The sequence below is a fragment of the Adiantum capillus-veneris genome, chromosome 7, assembly GCF_014529385.1.
Source record: "Adiantum capillus-veneris isolate H3 chromosome 7, ASM1452938v2, whole genome shotgun sequence".
Lineage (NCBI taxonomy): Eukaryota > Viridiplantae > Streptophyta > Polypodiopsida > Polypodiales > Pteridaceae > Adiantum > Adiantum capillus-veneris.
Genome location: NC_140937.1, coordinates 62614529 through 62632682, shown reverse-complemented (window position 1 = coordinate 62632682; position 18154 = coordinate 62614529). Strand labels below are relative to the sequence as shown.

Sequence of the window (18154 nt, the reverse complement as noted above, 5' to 3'; positions counted from 1 at the left end):
CTATCGATTTTCACCTTCAGTTCTTCTAGTTTTTAAAGTGAAATATGGTATACCAATGTGTCACATTAGGTTAATGCAGGAGCTTTGATGCAAATATACTCTCAATTTGTCACATGGTCATATGGCTTGACCGGTTGTGCCATCTTGAGCTATCGATTTTCACCTTCAGTTCTTCTAGTTTTTAAAGTGAAATATGGTATACCAATGTGTCACATTAGGTTAATGCAGGAGCTTTGATGAAAATATAGTCTCAATTTGTCACATGGTCATATGGCTTGACCGGGTGTGCCATCTTGAGCTATCGATTTTCACCTTCAGTTCTTCTAGTTTTCAAAGTGAAATATGGTATGCCAATGTGTCACATTAGGTTAATGTAGGAGCTTTGATGCAAATATAGTCTCAATTTGTCACATGGTCATATGGCTTGACCGGGTGTGCCATCTTGAGCTATCAATTTCACCTTTAGTTCTTCTAGTTTTCAAAGTGAAATATGGTATACTAATGTGTCACATTAGGTTAATGCAGGAGCTTTCATGTGATAGTTTGATGTTAGTGGGGATGTCATGGTATTTAGTCAATACTATGCATGATGGAGTTGATGGTTATATTGTCTTGTGGGTGACTAATATGGGTCTATACCTTGCACTTTCCTTTAAGGGTGAATTTGGGCTTATTATGGATTCATCTAGGTATATTTTTTAGTCGTATAGCGGACATGCAGACTTCACATTGTGAAGTTTTTGTCCGAGTTAAAACCAGGTAATATTGTGCTAATTCTTTCTATCTCTTGTGGTGCGTATGTCCTATCAACTACCTCCTTTTTGTGCTATTTTTCTTAATTTATTGCTTCTTTTAGTGCTAGGCTTAACTATGGCTGAGTCTACCCTTGATCTCCGGAGTCATGACAGAAACTCACTACACTGAACTTTGTGTTTATGTATGCTCATGTGTGTGTGCGTGTGGTGCGTGTTGTGTTTGGGAGCATTTGTTAGTACCTAGTTCTACACCCACTGTTGGGCACTGAAGACGTTAGTGGGGATGTCGTGGTATTTAGTCAATACTATGCATGATGGAGTTGATGGTTATATTGTCTTGTGGGTGACTACCATGGGTCTATACCTTGCACTTTCCTTTAAGGGTGAATCTGGGCTTATCTTGGATTCATCTAGGTATATATATATATATATATATATATATATATATATATATATATATATATATATATATATATATGTAGGTTGACTTGAATGCTTCTTCTTTTTAATAGTATATCTATATAGTCATTATGGCAGAGGGTAAAAAGAAGGCATTTCTTTAGTCTCTAAGGTCAACTCTCTGCAATGTGATTAGTGAATTAACAGAGAAGCAAGTACAAAGTATTGTGCAAAATGAGACGCTCATAGACAAAATGCTTGAAAAAGAAATTGTAAGTGCAGTCTCCAAGGAAAGCTTTGCTATAAGCAAAGAAAAATCTTGTCAGTCTGCTTATAGTAAGATTGATAACATGGATAAGTAAGTCCATGATTTATATGAGGCTCTTTATGAAGGTGTTCAGTCGATAAATCTCAAAGGCTTGGGATTTGGCTTGGTGTGTCGAAAGAGAGAAGAGTAAGCATGCCAAAGATATAGATACACAATATGTATTATCTGGAAAGCTACAAAGGGAGCAAGTAAACCAATCAAGTGGCAAAGATGAGCGATGACTACGCTTTGAAAATATTGACTTAGAATTGTGCTCAGTGTCTAGATAAAAGTAATTGCATAAAAATATGATGTGCTATATGAAAGATGTTTGTCCGACATGGCATGTGGACCAGTGAAATGTTGATTAAGGGATGCGCACTTCTTTTAGGAAACTCTATTTAGACATTTCATTTTGATGTTTTGCTTTATGTATTTTATGTACACGGTAGCCATATGACATGGACATACCATTTGTTGATTGTGTAGTATGAGAAGCATGAAATACTAATAGTTGGAATGTAGTTTGATTTTGAGGGTTCTTAAGTTAATTTGGTAGGCTACTTTTATGTTTTCATTTTGTGTTTGTTTTGTACATGATCGCCTATCGATGTGGACATGGTCTTTTGGTAATCATGTGATTAGACTTTTGATTGGAGGTTTCCTATGTACTATGATATGCAGGTCATACCACCACTTTGAAGTTAGATTACTTTGACTCTATTGAAAATGTGCTTGATTTTAATGTGTAAAATAATCCTTAAATCCCACGTGGGAGCCCCATATGAGGTGGGAGCCCAAGAAAAGGGTGTACTGGTTTTTTTTGAGAAATAGGTCTCCATACAAAGAAGACTCAGGCAAAATTTTTAAGATTTATATTTTATGTACAAACTCAAAATTAAATACAGATGGTGCTTTTTTAAAAGTTTCACTTTGCTTAAGCATAGACATGCATTCATATCGCATATAAATTTTTTTGTTCAAAAAGATTAATCTTTTAATGGGTTGTTTTGTAATGTGTTTTGATTTGATGAGTGAAGTTTTTCATGGTTGTTTAAGAGTATGCATTATTTGTTATTTAAAGAACAATCCATTTCATATGTGTGCCTTAAATCCCATGTGGGAAGCCTACTAAGTTGGTGGCTACTATCATATGTTTTGAGATTGAGATTTGTATCAATTTACAAGGTAAATGCTATTCGTTTTTTGACAAATTACATTGAAACGATTGGTTTATTTTAATTTAGTATTCATTATATTTGTTGCTTTTCATGGTTTGTTCTCTTAACATCTATTGCAAATGAAAACACACTACACTGTACACTTGCTGTTCATTTGTAGTTCATCATGTATTTTTACACGAGCATGTGCTTCTAGATTGTTATGTTACTAGTATACATAAAATAGTGGGTCATTACATTCTGTACAAAATCCGTATGAGGGGGGATGGCTCATTGCGAGAACGTTCGTATCTTGTATGTATGTAGGGGGGTAGGTTAGCATGTAAGATACCGTACATAGGGGGGTTTCTCTAATTTTGATGCACGCAAGTGACATCCCCCCATTACTAATAGTGAATCCCCCGGGTTTGACTCAAGCTATGGAAGGTGACATGGAGACAAAGCTCGCCATGATGAAGACGTTTAGGTGGAAATTGGTCAATAATCAGGGCACACGGAGCTCTCTCATTGAGTGAATGCCTCTAACTGAGGTTACTCTGTAATAAATTGTCTTGCTCATAATCTCTTTCTTAGTCAATCTCTTGGCCTATAAAATGAGGCCTTCTCTTTTGTAAACGACGACTACAGTCTACACACACACACACACACACACACACACTACCGCATATGCACACTATCCCATACCCACATACACACCCTTGTGCTACATGCTAGTAGCATGAACCCTAATCACATAACCACAACACCATCACCATCACCATGCACAAAATGACCATTTTATCTCCACACACTTTTATGAAGGATTGAAGACACAATTTCAAGAAGAAGAATGATGGCTACACTCATGATATACCTCGCCAGCAACTCCCATCCCTCCATTATGCTTCATATGGTCTTGTCCCCTTCTCATCTTCTTTCCCTATGCTACCTATTGTATTCATATTTTGCAAGCAATCAACACACTCCATCTTAGTGCCATACCTTGTGTCGTTTGGGATACACTTCATTGTGAATAGTAGAGCACAGTCACATCCACCCGTCTCCTTTACGACATTGACAAGAGTCGGTTGTGCCATCTACTTCTCCTCCAAGTAGACCTCCAACCATAGTTCCTCGTTGGCCAAAGCTATGCTCAACTACTCTATCGGCCACTATTTCCCACACTGCCCATGGGGGCCCCACCTGCACACGCACTAGTAGCGCAACCACCATAGGATTTGAGGCCATCAAGAACCTAATTTGCGACTTGTATTGATTACTCTATATTAACTTATTTCTATGGAACGACACATTTGAACTTAGTGGTTGGTCATACTATATTTTAATTTTTGCACAATCTAATATGTGTTTGCTCTATGTTGATTTTTATTTTTGTAACTATGTTTAATTTTTGAAGGCAAGTCAATTGATGGTAGTTAATCTTTCAAAGTCTTCATAATATTTTAACTGAAAATATTACGAAGGACATGGTGTGAATGACCCTTGAAGTAGAGACACTTGGATTTTTTCTATAAATAGCCAGAAGAACACAATGTTTCATTCATTCATTCATGCACAAGTCTCTCCACTAAGTATCTATTTTCTAAAGTTATTCCTTGAGTTTTCTCTCATTCACATATTTACCATGCCTAGGAGAAATCGCAGACAACGTGATCAACATGGTCAACCCCCTCCCCGTGTTAAGCCCATCAAAAATGTACATGCCACTTATATTCTCAATAGTGTATATGATATGAATGCAATATGCACAACATAGAGTGCACACAACTACATGGACTCTCTTCGTGTAGTCAACGAGGCCACAAGATCTATATTCAATGCCATGCAAAACCTTGTTTTCAAAGCACATCCAGCAAAAGGGAATATCGACCAAACAATGCAAGTATGATTTCGGGGGAACATGGTTTTTGCACCCTACAGGAGTGTGCATCCTTCGAATGACACATGGAGGCTTGGGTAGAAGTGTGGATGGCATACATTGTCGGGCATGGAATAGTCAAAGGATCCAACAATAACAACAACTAGATCTCACCTTTCCTCACTAATGTTGGATAAATAACGCCTTGACACCATATTAGCATATTGTACTGTTTTTTTCTCCATATCTATCTCCCCAAGTCTCTTCGGCCCAGCCTAACAACCTCAACACACAATTGCAAGAGAGCAAGCCAGTAAGAGAGATTGACGTAGGGAAGAAATATCTTCAACTAATGATGGAGTGACAAGTTGCATGGAGCACACAAGAAACTAGAGAGGGGAAGAAGGACGTTGCATTTGGGGAGGGGGCAGAGAGAGAGAGAGAGAGAGAGAGAGAGAGAGAGAGAGAGAGAGAGAGAGAGAGAGAGAGACAGCATACACCTTTTGGGATTGCTCTAGCCATGAAGTGCTATGGGAATACTCTCTCCCTCTATGAGATGATGATCACACACTTCCATGAGGCATCCATGACAACATGAAATACATCCATGACAAATGAAAACTGCATTAAATAAAGTCCAAAGACTGCACTAAATAATATCCATGATCTCTAGTGTAAGGGGGCCAATAAAACACTAGGGCCCTTTAATGGGACACACATGGTGAACACAATTGGCCAAAAAGGAGACAATGTTTACCATTCATAAGACTCCTTTGAAACATGGGCAAAAAATAAACCTACACATACTTTTGTCGCAATATAGGTTACAATATTGTCCATTAAAAGGAAAACCATAATTCACAACCAACCCACGATGGGCTCCTAAATGCATGCGGACGGTGATATTTTGTCGCTCGTCTCTTCTACTCAAGGTCCACAATCTGCTCCATGATTGCACACCCTGCACATCAATACACATGCTCATCAGCAATGATGGTCTCAACAATACAGAATAGAAACGAATAGATAAATGATTTATAGAATCCATCACATTCACAAAACATAAGCAGTTAAGCCACCCAAACTCAAGACAAGTCCAACAAACCTGCATAGCTCTCTACACATCCAACTCTCTACCCATCACCCTAAAGAGAGCTTACTTCCTCTTTCTCAATGATACATATCATATAGCTAGTTTTCAATAATGCAATCATACACACTGAATCAAAAACGCTCCAAAAGACCATGGATTCAAGTGCGCCATGTGAATGCAAAGCTTGTCTCATAGGCAGGCATCCAAAATTAGAAGGACTTATATGCACATCTCTACTTTTGTGTAAGAATGACAAAAGAATTTGTTGCTGTGGTAAAGTGCACGTCTTGCCTGTGTTTATGTGCAAGAACCCTCTGTTAGGACAATGGCAAGGCCCAACTAGACAAGGGCAAGGCCAGGCTAGATAGTGTGGAAAGGGAGTCCAACTAGGGCAAAGGGCTAGGAGCCATGCTATATAGTGGGTGGTTGGGAGGTGGACTCCTAGGTTCTAGTTCCCCTTGTCTAACATTGGTATGAAGAGCAAGGTTCCTTTTTTGGGAAAGGTAGAGCCGTGGAGGGGAGGCACACAATTTTGCATGATTTTTTGCATGTAGGGATCAAGGAGGTGTGGAGCACACCCCCTGTGAGGAGGAGGACAAGCTCGAAGGCGTGGGCAACAACCCTTGCAAGGAGAAGCCGCCTGTCGGTGACCTACACCAAACTACACCCTTGCGGGCTCTACGGCATCACGTCGGCGTGGGGACCTTTTACCGTGCTTGGAGCAGGCAGAGGCAAACATCCTACGAGGCAGGGGGAGCTTTGCTCAACCCCTCGCGCTTTCTGCAGGCGGCCATAGCTAGTGAGCAACTCCAAGTACACACCCGACGGTGCCCAACCCCTTAGGGGTTAGTGGCCAAAGTTTTTTTCAACAAACTAGGGACGGTACCCACAGTGGGTTACGCCCCCTCCCTCTTGTGAAGCTTCGGCGAGGCTTGGCATATCGACACGGCCGTCAAGTACTTCAACACACACATTCTCTCCGTATTATCGACAGATAATCAAAAATTTAATAAAAGCATCTCAAGGGGAGTTCAAAGTGATGTTTTTTTTCAGAATCAATTACGGTTGAACGCATAATCGATTTGGCTATAAGGGATTAAAGAATTCCCTACATGGAGGACATTTTGGATCGATTTCCACTTGGATAATATTGACTTTGACAGGATTAGCAAGGCTAATTAAACTTTGCAAGTGCTCTCAATCTCAAATATTTTTTTGACTATTCCTTGCACCGCACTTTGTTGCCATGGGTTCAGATATCAATATGACTTTTGATTTTGAGCAAAGTACACCTGATCGTGCCCCTGATGGCTCACGTCGGTCGGATACTCTCAAGGAGAGTACCCGCGATGCTACGGCAGGTGATGACACTTATGAATTGCTTGACATTCAAGAATTTCGTGCACTTCAGACACGCATATTAGTTATGAAAGGAAATTAGTGATTCAATTAATGCAACAATAATCCAAGGGTCCTGGTGACACGCACATGCATGAGCACGTTGCTACACAGGGGAAGGCCAGACTAGACAAGGACAAGGTCCAACTGCCGATACTTTGCACACTCTCACTACAAAAGAGGTGTATGAGTTGTTAAAAAATACCAAACCACCGACTTTTAAGGGCGAAGGCCGAGCCCGCAATAAGGATGCAGTGAATATCTTTCTCAGCAAGTGGGATGGAATTCACACCTTACGGTGTACTCCGGACGCAGCCAGAGCACTGCAAACGAGCCTTACTCTAGAAGGCAAGGCCTACAAATGGTGGATGTCTCTCAAGGAGAAGAATATTATACCACAAAGTTGGCCAGCTTTTTTCGCAAAGAATTTTTGCCTACAAATGAGGCAAATCGGAATTGGACGGCTTGGGACACATGTTCCATGGACCAATACCCATCATTACTTAAATATATATCTCACTATCGGGATGGTATCCTCAAGTTGGAAGGCTTAGATAACTTTCAACAAGTATGGGGATTTATACGAGGTCCCACACAAGAGCTTAAGAAGCACGTCAAGACCCAAGACCCTAAAACACTTGAGGAATCCATAGTGAAAGCACATATTCACGATGATCTAGATGAAAAGAAAGCACATAATACTCACATGTCTGCTAATACACATGGTAATACATGCACACAGTATGGGCCTAATAAAAGGAATTTATAATAGCCAATTCAGAAGCATCTAAAAAACCCAAGGGGTCTAGAGATCCTCTCTCTCCTGAGGACTTTAATAAAGCTAAGAAAGAGAAATTATGTTTTCAATGTTTAGGAAGTGGTCATGGCAAAAAGGATTGTCCCCTGGGGAGGTCACCTAATAAAAATGTAACCTATCACATGAGTTCAACAGAAGGGTATTTAAAGTTCTTGAAACTTATAAAAATATATATACAGAAGGACATTATTTTTTCAAATTTGAAAAAAACTTATAGATTTTAAAAGAAAAGGGTACACTATATTCCTAACAAAATTCATAGATAAGGGGTTTTACAAACATGTCTTGAACGCACGTGATATGGTAGTTTTACACATAGTGAACCCCCCGAGGATTGTCCTGAGGGAAAATCTGATGCACATGGCAAGGAGAAAGTAGTGCACATGGTGCAACTGCTGCCTCTTGAGTCTTCTGTTGGGGTAGAAACCCCAATGTGGTCGCCCAGGTAAGTGGGCGGGCCGCCAGGTATGTACACATATTCTTTTGTTAAAACATAATACGAACTCACTATGCTCTACACATTACAGTAGAGCGAGTTCACCATATCGTCGTGCTCTTCTTCTCGCACTCTCTCTCGCATCGCACTTCTGCTCGTACTCCTTCAACTGGTATCAGAGCTCAGATCGAGGCTCGGGGCAGCACTGCAGGAGGCTAGAGTCACCAGCTCAGATTGGAGTGAAATTCGACAGGCGAAGACACTGCCCTAAATCCTGTGGGTAGGCCCGAAGGACTTGGTGTTCTCAGAATTTCATTCTGAGGTCATCTCGGTCACCGTTTGGCTTCGATAAAGGTCTGCGCAGGCCATTTTCGACTACGTGGTCTCGGCGAGTGCAGATCCGACTGCAAATTTGGGGTTTTCGGCCTACGACTGCAGGTGCTGAGGATATCGACACTCCCAGAGTGTTGATTTGTGGCTGTCTACACATCGAAGGACGGCTCACAGTTCTTGGAGGCGTGTCACATACGACACGGGCGCATCTACACACAGTCTGTAGGCGACATCCACTAGTTCATCAGGTAGCTTGTGTTTGCTGCTTGATATTCTAGATTTCATCCTGACATTGCAGGTACTTCCACATGGGATGTATTGTCAGAGATGATGTATGTCTGTTGAGGGTTTGCTGGCTGTGAGTCACGCAGTAAACAACCGCCGCAGCGGTTACAGCATACAGTGGGAAATTTGTGGAAGTATGACTTTGTGGGAAGTCTATGTACTGTCAGATTTACTGCAGCCTTTGTTGAGGGTCGAGTGAGGTTTTATTGAGCTGGGGGATTCTCGAATGTTGAGATCATTTCGGTGATACAAGTCTTGGAGCGATCCCTCGAGTACCCTTAGATAGGCAGCTAGGATGTATTGACTGTGAGTTAGACAGTTGGGATTGCATCTTTGCTTTACTGCCGTTGAGGCATTGTCGCAGTCTATGCTTATAGGACAGTGACAAGATAGTGAGAGACAGTACAGGTGCAGGACAGGTTTACCCGCATCTTACAGTGTCAGAGAGATAGTGTTTTTTGAGCTGTTTTTTGGTCTGTTTTTGAGTACACCAGAGCCATTTTACAAAGGAGACTCTGCCGAAATTTATGCAGAATCTGAAGCTTTTTTGGTTCATTTGACAGGTTGATATTGGTTCAGAGGTCAGTTTACAGGGGAAACTCTGCCGAATTTTTCCCAAGAAAGTAAACCATTGTGAAGCGTAGCTATGGCTGGATATCATAGGACACTGCTCTTTACAATATCAAGAAGTTGGATGGAACCAGTTTCCCATTGTGGAAGAAGCAGATTTGGCACGTGTTGGTACAAAAGAAGCAGATAAAACCTATAAAGCTCAAGGGGATAAAACCAGAAGATATGGACGAAGATGAATGGAGCGAAATGGATGAATTGGCACTTTCTACCATTATGCTGACTTTGGAAGAAAGCGTTTACTTCAATGTAGCAGACGAGATGTTGGCTTATCAAGCATGGTTAAAGCTCAGTGATCTTTATGAGAAACAGAGTGCAGCTTCACAGGTATACTGGCTTAAGAAGCTTGTTGACTTGAAGATGAAAGAAGGGACCCCTATGTCCAATCATCTAAATGAATTCAACACAATCTATAGTCAGTTGTCAGCTCAAGGTGTCAAGTTTGATGAGCCTGTTAGAGCTATGTTCCTGTTGATCACATTGCCGAAAAGTTGGGACACTTTTCGCACAGCTTTGAGTAATTATGCACCTCCAGATGGTTTGAACATAACAGGTGTAGAAGGAAGTCTGCTTACTGAAGAAACCAATAGAAAGACAATGGACAAAGGCAAAGGAACAGCTTTAGTTGTCAGGGGAAGGACCAAAGAAAAGTACAAAGGTGGAAAGAGGAATCAGTCTCGTAGCAATTCCCGCAGTGCTAAAGGCAAGAGTGACATAGAATGCTACCATTGTGGCAAGAAGGGTCACATGAAAAGAGACTGCAGAGAATGGAAAGCAGAAAAAGGCAAAGAGAAAGCTGAAGACCATGGTGAGAAGAACAAGTCCTCAGTGAATATTCAAGAAATAAATGTGACAAACACTGTTGCAGAGGATGACAGTCTAGTGTCAAGAGACATCTACTTCTTGAAGAATACAATGGACTCAGCTCTTCTTACGGCATCTGATGGAAATGCACTGAGTGACTGGATTATAGACTGAGGGGCATCACTTCATGTGTCTCCAAACAAGGAGTGGTTTACCTATTATGTGACCAATAAAGATCATGTTCGGCTTGGCAATGGGTAGACATGTGAGATCTTAGGTGTTGAAGATGTTCAATTGAAGTTTCAGAATGGCTCTTCTTTCACGCTGAAGAATGTGAGACATGTTCCCGCAATTACAAAGAGCTTGATCAGCACAGGTTTACTTGATGATGCTGGCTACGCCATCAATTTTGGACAAAACATGTGGAAGATATCCAAGGGTTCTATGACAGTAGCACATGGAGTAAAGTCTGGAGGACTTTACATGATTTATGTATCAAATGTCTCTAAAAATGTAATCAATGTAACCGAGCAACCGAACGTTTCTTTGTGGCATAGCCGGTTAGGACATATGTCCAAGAAGGGAATGGAAATCTTGTCTCGTTCTGGTTATTTTCCTGGCTTTTCATTTAATGATTTTGAATTATGTGAACATTGTCTGTATGGTAAGCAAACACAGCATCCACATAAGCATAGAAGCAGTAGAAGAGATACACAGTTGGCACTTGTTCATAGTGATTTTTGTGGACCTATGCCTAACCTATCTCTAGGGGGAGCTTCTTACTTTATGACATTTATAGATGATTACTCGAGGAAAGTATGGGTTTACTTTCTCAAGCACAAGGATGAAGCGTTTAGTGTTTTCAAAACGTTTGTGACACTTGTGGAGAATCAGAGTGGCAAGAAGCTTAAATGCTTACGCACTGACAATGGTGGAGAGTACGTTTCAAAGGCCTTTCAGGACTTTTGTGAGTCAAAAGGTATAAAACGTGAACTTAAGGCTCCTTGCAATCCTCCTCAAAATGGTGTTGCTGAGAGGATGAATAGGACCATACAAGACAAGGTTAGAAGTATGTTGTCTAATGCACAACTGCCAAATGGGTTTTGGGCTGAAGCTGTATCAATAGCCGTTCATCTTGTAAATAGATCTCCTAGCAAGGTTTTGCAGAAGGATTCAGTGCCAGAGATGGTATGGTCAGGCAAAATGCCCTCATACAAGCATCTCAAAGTCTTTGGCTGTGAGGCATATACTCATGTTCCAAAGGAATTTAGGAACAAACTTGAGCCAAAGAGTAGAAAGTGCATCTTTCTAGGCTATGGTAATTCTGGTGAGATGGGGTACAGACTTTGGGATCCCGAATCCAGAAAGGTTGTCCGCAGCAATGATGTTCACTTTAATGAATCCAAATATCATTCTAAACCAAAGAGGGTTGAGGAGATTAGAAGATTTGTATTCCAAGAAGATGGACCTGCACGTGCAAGACAAAATGCCAGGGCTCAAGAGGAGCAAGGACACGATAGAGTGGAACCACAGGTTGTGGCTGAGCCTGAGCCACCTATTGTGCGTAGATCTGGACGTGTCACGCGACCTCCTGATAGGTTTGTTCCATCTATGAACTACGTCATGTTGACTGATTGCAATGAGCCTTCATGTTACAAGGAAGCAATGCAAATGAAGGACTCCGGGAATTGGCAATTGGCCATGCAGTCAGAGATGACGGCTCTGCATAAAAAGCAGACATGGAAGCTAGTTAAATTACCACGGGGCAAAAAGGCTCTACCTTGTAAATGGGTTTACAGGTATAAGATCACCGCTCATGATAGTCAGCCAAAGTACAAAGCAAGGCTTGTTGCCAAGGGCTTTAAGCAAGAACAAGTCATTGACTTTGATGAAGTCTTCTCTTCGGTGGTCAAGATGACTACATTGAGATGCTTTCTTGCATTGGTTGCCATATTAGATTTGGTGTTGCACCAAATAGATGTCAAGACAGCGTTCTTGCATGGTGATTTAGATGTGGAAATTTACATGCAGCAGCCAAAAGGGTTTGTTGAGAAAGGCAAGGAAGATTGGGTATGCCAGTTGTTAAAGAGTCTTTATGGCTTAAAACAATCACCGAGGGCATGGTACCATAAATTCCACAAGTTTATGCTTTCTCAAGGCTACAAACGTAGTGAGTTCGATCACTGTCTATATACAAAGAAGGCTAAGGATGGCAGTTGGCTGATCCTTATTTTGTATGTGGATGACATGTTGATTGCTGGCAAGCACTTGGAAGAAATTTCAGCTTTGAAGTCAAAGATGGCAAAATCGTTTGACAGGAAAGACATGGGTGAGGCAAGTCATATACTTGGTATGCGCATTGAGAGAGACACATCAAAGAAGTTGATTTGGTTATCTCAAACAGAGTATATTGTCAAGGTTTTGCAATGTTTCAATATGGAGAAGGGAAAGGCACTGAGTGTTCCATTGCCACCATATGTGAAACTTAGCAAAAAAGATTGTCCTGTGTCTAAGGAAGAACAGGCTGAAATGGATAAGATTCCATATGCGTCTGCAGTGGGTAGTTTGATGTATGCAATGATTGCTACTCGCCCAGACATTGCATTTGCAGTGGGAGTAGTAAGTCGATACATGTCAAACCCAGGCAAGAAACATTGGGAGGCAGTGAAAGGAATATTGAGATACCTGAAAGCTACAAAGAGTATGTGTATATGCTATGGGAGTCAGGAGCTAAGTGTAAATGGTTTTACAGACTCAGATTATGCAGGTGACTTAGACAACCGAAGGTCTACGTCAGGGTATGTCTTTACATTGGCTGGTGGAGCAGTATCATGGCGTTCTAGATTACAAGATTGTGTTACTCAGTCTACTACAGAGACTGAATATGTTGCAACATCAGAGGCATGTAAAGAATCAATTTGGCTTAATCGACTAGTAACAGATTTGGGAATCAAAGAAGAGATGCCTGTGTTATATTGTGATAGTCAAAGTGCTATACAATTGGCTCGCAATCCAGTTTATCACTCAAAGACAAAGCATGTGGATGTGAAGTATCATTTCATCAGGAAAATGCTCGAGGATAAGCAAATTCAGCTTGTCAAAGTTCACACCACAGAAAATCCTGCTGATCTACTTACAAAAGGACTTCCCTCAGAGAGCTTTGCGCATTTTCGCAAGCAGATAGGTGTAGGGTAGTACATCACTTCTCTACATCTCTTGTATATTAGCTTGTATAGTAGCTTCTCTCACACTTAAAGTACCACATTGGACTTTAAGTGGGAGTTTGTTGGGGTATAAAGCCCAATGTGGTGGCCCAGGTAAGTGGGCGGGCCGCCAGGTATGTACACATACTCTTTTGTTAAAACCTAATAAGAACTCACTATGCTCTACACATTACAGTAGAGCAAGTTCACCATATCGTCGTGCTCTTCTTCTCGCACTCTCTCTCGCGTCGCACTTCCGCTCGTACTCCTTCATCTTCCTCACGATTCTCTACAGTGGAAGTAACACACATCGAGGTGGTGGATGAATGTTGTCTCGTAGCTTCCATGTGGCAACACACCTTCGGACCACATGAGTTAGTATGTATGCATGGATCTCTACAAGGGCACAAGGTGCACATCTTGGTAGATGATGGTGCTACTTATGCACAGATCTCTACAAGGGCACAAGGTGCACATCTTGGTAAGATGACGGTGCTACTCACAATTTCATCAATTACGGATTGGTGAAAAAACTCAAATTGCCTCAAACTCTGAGTACCCAGTGCTACAAGGTAGAAATGATGAATGGACATGATACCGAAATCTGGGATACTCAAGTCCTAGCTGTTCCGTTCGAAGTAGAAGGTTACTCCACATCCTTGGATTTTAGGGTTATGAACATGGAGAGGGCAGACGTTGGAAAGGGGAAAATGGGAAAACCACCAGCACATAAACTCGATGCCTCTATATAGCTCAGTGATCTCACAACACCCCTATCCCCTAGCAAACACACTTTCAGATACACAATCTGCAGACAACTAATGTCCAAGCCCAATCCTGACCAACCCTAACTAGATAGATCCGATTGCAAAGTAAGTTCAGATAGCCTCCCTCTATAATACTCTAGAGCACCATGTAACAAATTGGCAATTCAACAGCAATCGATACTAAAAAACCCCAACCCAATCTTCAACATACACTTGTTTGCTCTCAAGCTTGCAGACTTGTACACACCAACATCCGTATAGAAAGCATTTATACAACCATCACCCTTGGAGATATACATAGACACGATAACATTAGGCAAGATAGCGAAAGACAAAATAATATGATCCAGAATGATCTCTCTCCTCACAAGCAACAAGCATGTGGGCGTGTCAAGTTGATTCGATTAGCGAAACAGGTACAATCCCTCCTTGATGCAGCATCCGATGAGTCCCTTCTCATGTAATCCCCAAGTCGCACCTGGTTTCAATATGCAGCCTTGCCTCCTCAACTGGTATGGCAGCCCCCCCTTGGATAACTTGTGGTGCTCCTCCCTCTGGCGGCCGTCTGCTTATCCTCCTTCAAAAGCTAGTGCAGTCTGCTCTCGACCCTTGGCTCCTCTTGCAATGGCACCCACCTCCTCTTGATCACGCTGCCCTGCATCTCCTCCCTTTAGCTTCAACTACAGCGCCTCTTTAAGCTCTCTCTGGCGGCCCTACTACAGCGCCTTCCCTCAACAATGCTGCCTGCTCGGCTCTCCCTATCTCCTGCACACATGCAAGGCCTCAGGCTCATTCCATACAACCCATGGCGGCCGCCGGCTCTTCCTCTGCAACCCTACCCTCTCTGTTGATGGCGCCCCCGCTTCCTACTGTCAGCCAGCTCCTCGTCTTCAAATGCAGCCCAATGGCCTCCCATACACTGGCCTTCCGCCGCGCCACTGGCGGACTCTCGGCCCTCTTCCTCTACAGCGCCTTCCTTCAGCACCTCCCTCTCACGCCCTCACTGGAAACTTGCGCCACCTCGTGGCCTTCCCCTTCTCCCCACCTTGTAGCGTTGCCCTGCATCCTTCTCCTGATCAATAGCTCGGCCACCCTGCCGTCCAATGCTCAGGCCCGCCACCGCTGGCCCAGCCCGTTCCCTTGTCAGATGTACCAATAGCGACCTCGCTATTACTTGTCTCCTCCCCCTCAAAACTGCCCCCCCCCCTTTGAATCCCTCTCGTCCTCATGCACGCCCAAGTGGCGGTCCCTCTGGCCCTTCTCCCTTGCAACTCCTTTCACCTGTCAACCTTCCAAATAGTGCTACTCGTCGACTGCAGTATGACAGCAATATTTTTTTTAAATATATTAGTAGCTTTTTTTTAAAAAATTCGGGCTTAGCCCTCTTGCACACGCCAATATCTCCAATCCATCAAAGCCTTCGTAGTCGGTAGTGTGGACAATCCCCCGGCGATGCAATTGGGTTACAATCAATACCGTCCACCACTCAGAGAAAAGCACGACAGCTACAACTGTCGGAAACCTTCGAACATCATCTGCTTGAGCGGGCTTCATGCATCTAGCGAGCCTCGAGATTGCTAAGATAGTGAAAGCATCCAATCATATTACATACCATGGTGCTAGCTGATGATTGCACCCGACCCATACGGTGGAAATTCATCCTCACTCTCGGCAAATAGTCTCTTGTAGACACCTCGATCAAAATCCCATAGCATAAACTTCATGGCACCTGCAATGGTGCATCTGCTGCACCACCATGGCACATTCCACTGCTACTTTCATCAGCACAACCATTAGCATGGCACCGCACACTACCTTCACCTACATTCCATCATCTGTAGGTCTAGACCGCTCCTTTTGGCTTTCATCAAGCATCTCGGCTTGCTCTGTTCCCTGCTCTTCTTGCACCTGTGCTATCACCATATCATCAAACATATATGAGGGAAAATTTACCTTTGCCAGCTTGGGTTCATAAGATTCCGTCTCTTCGTCATAGGATGTGGACTCATCCGCTCTATCCTCCTCGCTTGTCTCCCAGCTAATCGAGCTTATCTCCTCATCAGCATCGGCATCATATACCGACTCCCTATCAACATCTGCATCCACTTGCTGCTCCACAAAAGCTTGACCATCTTCACCGCTTTGCTCACTTTCTTCATCATCTTTTGAACCCTCGGTATCTGCATCTCGATCACATTCTGCTACCTTTTCATGCAAACTTTCAACAAGCATATGCTTTACCTCTTCAATCCGTACTGGAACCTCCACATCTGCTACCACTTTTGCATCTTGGTTCACCTCTACATGGAGCTTCTCCTCGTTGACAAGCTCTTCCACCCTCGGCACATGCACATCACAAACTGAAAACCTCCAAGGAACATAACCAATAGTAGGTCTTACCTCCACAGGCCTTGCATTTTGCACAATTGGAATCACCTTTGGCTGGACCCAAGAGCAGTTCGCTACCTCCGCAACAGGCATATAATCTGTTGGCTTTAGCATTCCCAACTCCAACTTTCGCTTCACCTTTCTGCTCTTTATCTTTGCCAGGTAGACCATGTCTCCATAGGTATCTGCACCATCTTCGACCTTTTCTATAATCCTCTGATGCAAGCACTCTAACAGCTTTGACAGCGTCAAAGATTGGTTGCTTTTGACCCCAGTAGCAATCTCTAACTGCTTCCAACAAGCTTCAAACTGCTCAATGAAAAGAGAGAAATCTTTACTTACATCCTGGCATACCGCCTTCTACCTTGCACCAGCCTGTTATGCCGTAACCACCTCTCGAAACCGCTCCAGAAATTGACTCTGAAACCTTTGTCATGTTTCTCGATCACTGCTCTCTAAGCCATCAAACCAAACTTTTGCTCTACCTCGCAGCACCAAAGGTAGAGTTTGGAGCTTTGCTACATCACCTGGCATCTGCAGTACTGTCAGCATCAACAGCTAAAAATCGGCAAGCCAATCGTCAGCATCCTCATCCCCTTTGAACACTGCCCAAACTCCTGCTTTATCTTGACTCAAGAACACCTTGTTAGGAAGCAATCAGTGGATCCTCAGTGGGGGCACCACAAGATGAAAAGGGGGAAATGGGAAAACCACCAGCACATAAACTCGATGCCTCTATATAGCTCAGTGATCTCACAACACCCCTATCCCCTAGCAAACACACTTTCAAATACACAATCTGCAGACAACTAATGTCCAAGCCCAATCCCGACCAACCCTGACTAGATAGATCCGATTGCAAAGTAGGTTCAGATAGCCTCCCTCTATAAAACTCTAGAGCACCATGTAACAAATAGGCAATTCAATAGCAATCGATACTAAAAAACCCCGACCCAATCTTCGACATACACTTGTTTGCCCGCAGGCTTGCAGACTAGTACACACCAACATCCGTATAGAAAGCATTTATACAACCATCACCCTTGGAGATATACATAGAGACGATAACATTAGGCAAGATAGCGAAAGACAAAATAATATGATCGAGAATGATCTCTCCTCACAAGCAACAAGCATGTGGGCATGTCAAGTTGATTCGATTAGCAAAACAGGTACAATCCCGCCTTGATGCAGCATCCGATGAGTCCCTTCTCATGTAATCCCCAAGTCGGACCTCGTTTCAATATGCAGCCTTGCCTCCTCAACTGGTATGGCAGCCCCTCCTTGGATAGCTTGTGGTGCTCCTCCCTTTGGCGGCCTTCTCCTTATCCTCCTTCAAAAGCTAAGCTACTGCAGTATTCCACCACTTGTTGCTACTCTCGACCCTTGGCTCCTCTTGCAATGGCGCCCACCTCCTCTTGATCACGCTGCCCTGCAGCTCCTCCCTTCAGCTTCAACTGCAGCGCCTCTTTAGGCTCTCTCTGGCGGCCCTACTGCAGC

General features: G+C 42.9%; 1 protein-coding gene across 1 annotated transcript; it reads right to left on the bottom strand.

Moving 5' to 3' along the window:
• Nucleotides 1-5194: 5194 nt before the first annotated feature.
• LOC147453964 (uncharacterized) lies at nt 5195-18111 on the bottom strand. Its single transcript, XM_086516005.1, has 2 exons — nt 16220-18111; nt 5195-5461 (listed from the first exon to the last, which is right to left on the bottom strand). Exons 1-2 carry the CDS (start codon nt 16823-16825, stop codon nt 5261-5263), a joined length of 807 nt encoding a protein of 268 aa, XP_086372131.1. The 5' UTR covers nt 16826-18111; the 3' UTR covers nt 5195-5260.
• Nucleotides 18112-18154: the final 43 nt, after the last annotated feature.